Source organism: Penaeus monodon, unplaced genomic scaffold (genome assembly GCF_015228065.2).
Source record: "Penaeus monodon isolate SGIC_2016 unplaced genomic scaffold, NSTDA_Pmon_1 PmonScaffold_14775, whole genome shotgun sequence".
Lineage (NCBI taxonomy): Eukaryota > Metazoa > Arthropoda > Malacostraca > Decapoda > Penaeidae > Penaeus > Penaeus monodon.
Window position 1 is genome coordinate 5,001 of NW_023643904.1, and position 3,951 is coordinate 8,951.

General features: G+C 36.0%; 1 protein-coding gene across 1 annotated transcript in view; it reads right to left on the bottom strand.

The window, feature by feature from the left end:
- Positions 1-3,038, bottom strand: part of LOC119569389 (annulin-like) — a gene marked incomplete at its 5' end in the record, with an annotated part of 3,386 nt that extends 348 nt beyond the window's left edge. The window contains 3 exons of the mRNA XM_037917573.1: positions 1,769-1,908; positions 2,139-2,299; positions 2,860-3,038. Of these exons, the coding sequence (XP_037773501.1) occupies positions 1,769-1,908; positions 2,139-2,299; positions 2,860-3,038 (480 nt within the window). The remainder of the gene's footprint in view (positions 1-1,768; positions 1,909-2,138; positions 2,300-2,859) is intronic.
- Between the last annotated feature and the right edge of the window lie 913 nt (positions 3,039-3,951).

A 3,951-nucleotide genomic window follows, 5' to 3' on the forward strand; every position in this document is an offset into this window, starting at 1 on the left:
TATATATATATATATTTTTATATATATATATATATATATATATATATATATATATATATATATATATATATATAATATATATATATATAATATATATAAAATATATAGAGAGAGAGAGAGAGAAAAGAGAGAGAGAGAGGGAAGAGGCACGTCTGGTATGAATTTAATAATGGTTTATATTAAGGGGCAAATGACGACGTCCATCGAACCTTGGGGATAAATATCAGAATTTAGACTGAGAATCAAAGGATTAGAGGGACGCATGCGAGGGAGGGAGAGGGGGGGGGGGAGGCTATTGAAGGATTACCATGAAAGAGAGGGAAAGTAGTGATTTATAAAAATAATGTTAATAAGGATACGTACCTGCGTTCACACACATGTTTATATAAAGTATTTTGGAGAAGAGACCATCATCTCAAAGGTTGACTTAAATCAACATTCTACTTTTTATTTTCCTTAAATGAACCAATGAAACACAATTTGCGAAAGATCAAAGATCGGCTACCGTTTAGCTGGACTTTAAAAAGCTTTGAGGAAAAGTGTAAAACTTTCAAACATACATATAAATATTCCTCGATATATTTTCAATAGAGTTATGGTACCGAAAAAGGAAAACGATACACGAAATCTTGGAAAAAAAAGAACAACAACTCAAGAGTGATGTCATAACTAAACTTCGTGGGCCGGCCTAAAATATTTCGTAGAAGTGTGTGTTACGTCATTCAACTTTTTCACTGTTCATTCGGTTAATTTCTTACGTATTCTGACGGTAGTTGTACGTTAAGCGTTATAAATATCATGATGCTGGAAGAATCTCTAGTTTAAACTACATCAGTAACAGATTTACATCCAGCCTCCCTCGCCGTGGAACGTTACTATTTGAAAACTTTTTTTTTTTTACAAAACATTTTGTGTCCGATTCATCCTGCCGCGCCCTATATTGGATATGAAAAATTCATTCCAACCAACCAATATATGTGTGTGTTTGACTCTCTCTCACACACACACAAACATATATTATATATTATATATAATAAAATATATATATAGATATATATATATTTTATATATATATATAAAATATATATTATATATGTGAGTGTGGGGTGTGGTGTTGTGTGTGTGTGTATGTATCTGTGTGTACATATATGTATATATATTATATATCATATATATATATATATTAAAATATATATATATTAAAATATAATTATGTGTGGGGTGTGTGTGTTAGTATCTGTGTGTTATATTATATAGATATATATATATAAATATATATATATATATATATATACACACAGATACATACACACCACACACACACACACACACCCCACACACACACACACACCCCACAAAAACACATATATATATATATATATATATATATATATATATTTATTATAAAATATATATATATGTGTGTGTGTGGGGTGTGTGTGTGTGTGTGTGGGGTGTGTGTGTTTTGTGTGTGTGTGGGTGTGTGTGTGTGTGTGTGGGGTGTTTTGTGTGTGTGTGTGTGTGTGTGGTATGTGTGTGGTATATATGTATATATGTATATATGTATATATATATGTATATATATATATATATATATAATATATATATATATATATAGTATATATATATATTTTATATATATATATATGTATATATATATATATATATACTCACATATACATATATATAAACACACACACACATACTTGCACATACACATTTGTATACAAGGCGATAACATGGGAAGACGAGACGCGTCGCCACTCACTCCTTGAGCCTGACGAACTGGACGCGGGTGAGTCCGGCGCCCTGGATGATGAAGCGGCCGCGGGTCAGGGCCATCGGCAGCGGGTTCTTGAAGGTGGCGGTGCATTTGCTCTCTTGGCCCACTCTCAGTTCTCCGTCGACCTGGCGGGGGTGAGGATGGGTTAGAGTGAAGGTATGGTTCATTATGGGAATTTATAGTTTTTTTATTTTATTTTATGACTTTGTGTTTTTCGTTTAATGCTCGACGTAATGGTAGTTGGAGATTTATGGTGACATTTATGGCGTTCACCTAAACTTGATCGTAAATTTCCTATAAAAAAAAAAAAAGAGACACTATATCAGCCTCAGTTATGACTTCGACATCATCTCACCTCGATGCAGATGTCGGGCTTCCTGCAACGGAAGTCATCTTGGGCGAAGTACTCAAACTCCGTCTCCTTGACCTTGGCGAGGCAGGCGAGGTTCATGGCGCACTGGTCGGCCAACTTGCTGTAGTACTCGTCGAAGCTAACGTCGAGGTTCAGCGTTTGCTCTGAGGGCCGAGGGAAATCACATGAAGAGAGAAGAGAAATGGGGAAAGAGATAGGGGGAAAAATGTATATGTGAGGCTCTGGACGTTATTCTTGGGAGGGGCGAACGGCGAGGAAATTCACATTTAAGAGAAGGGTGAAAGAAGGGGAAAGAAAAAGGAAACATAATATATATGAAGCTCTGAACGTTATTTTGATGAGAATGGTGAATCCGCAATAACATACGATGCAGAATCTTGGGAGAGGAGGGCTAGCGGTGAGGGAATTCACATGAAAAGGGGAAAAAAGGAAAAGAAACTGAGGGAAAAAGATATGAAGCTCTGTGCGCTATTTTGATAAGATTATGTACCAGACGGTGTATCTCTGAACGTTATTCTAGATGCCGTAGGAACATAAGATACGCAATCTCGGGAGGAGAAGAACGGGCAAGGAAAATCACATTACGATGAAAGTGAGACGAAAAAACAAACTACATAAAAAAAAATATCTAGACATTACTCTGATCACATAAGATCATACGACAGAGACACCATTACACCCTTTCCGTCCCTCCTTCACTTACTGGAATGCGGTTCCAACTTAATATCGTGTCTCTCCTTCTTCACTTGTGTCTTGATCTGGCCCGTGTAGAGCATGGTGTCGGCGCGGAGTACAACCTCCACCTCATGCTCCTTATCACTCTTGTTCTCGACCACCACAGTCGACCTGCGGAGGGAGGGGGAGGTGAGGAATTCTTGAGATCTGGATTCTTAACTCTCTTAGTACTTAAAAAAATAAGAATATGAACTCTAGTGAAAGAAAATAGAGAAAGAATAGTCATGGAGATATATCATTTTGTAATATTTCGGGGAAGATGGTATCTGACGAGAGATAAATCTTGAGACGAAAAATAAACGCTGATGATAATATCACACTGTCAGGTTTGTGTTGTATCAGATAAAATATTTTTTTGGTCATCTTAGAAAATAATAAAAATAGCCTACATCTCAATATGAATTCGATATGTGATAAATTCGAAAGTCGTACTGAGCATGCGATTAATTTGTATTTAACGAAACGATTATCGCCAAGATTATTATTTGAATTAATTATTTTGACGATTCGCACAAATTGCTTGCATGACCTCGTCATGTTCCAGTTAGATAATCAAATAACGATTATATTTATTAACACAACTGCAAATATGGTACGAACGCCCATGTTAAACGAAAAAAAAATCACCAAGGAGAAATTCAAAGTGAAAATCCTGCAATGGCGTCACCCTGACAACATCACTTCTGGATGATTCCATCGATTTAAGCGACACACCGGTGCATCACGACGGCGCACACCTCGTAGAATGGTAGCAGCAAATAAATCAAAGAGAAAGAGAAAAAAAACATGACAAAGGATAAAATTCGCATGAAAAGCTAATAACAGAGGAAGAGAGAGGTGCGCATTGACGATATGGTCGATCGGGGCTGTCGCAAGGTCGCGCTCGTGCACATTTAAAGAAAAAGAGAAAAAACAAGGAAAGCAGTGTTTTTTGCGATGTGAGTACTCGTTCATATCTCAAAAAAAAGGCATAGTATTTTTTATGATGTGAGTATCGTTTTTATCTCAAAAAAAAAAAAACTTTTTGCGATGTGAGTACTCTTTTTAAAAAAAGACATTT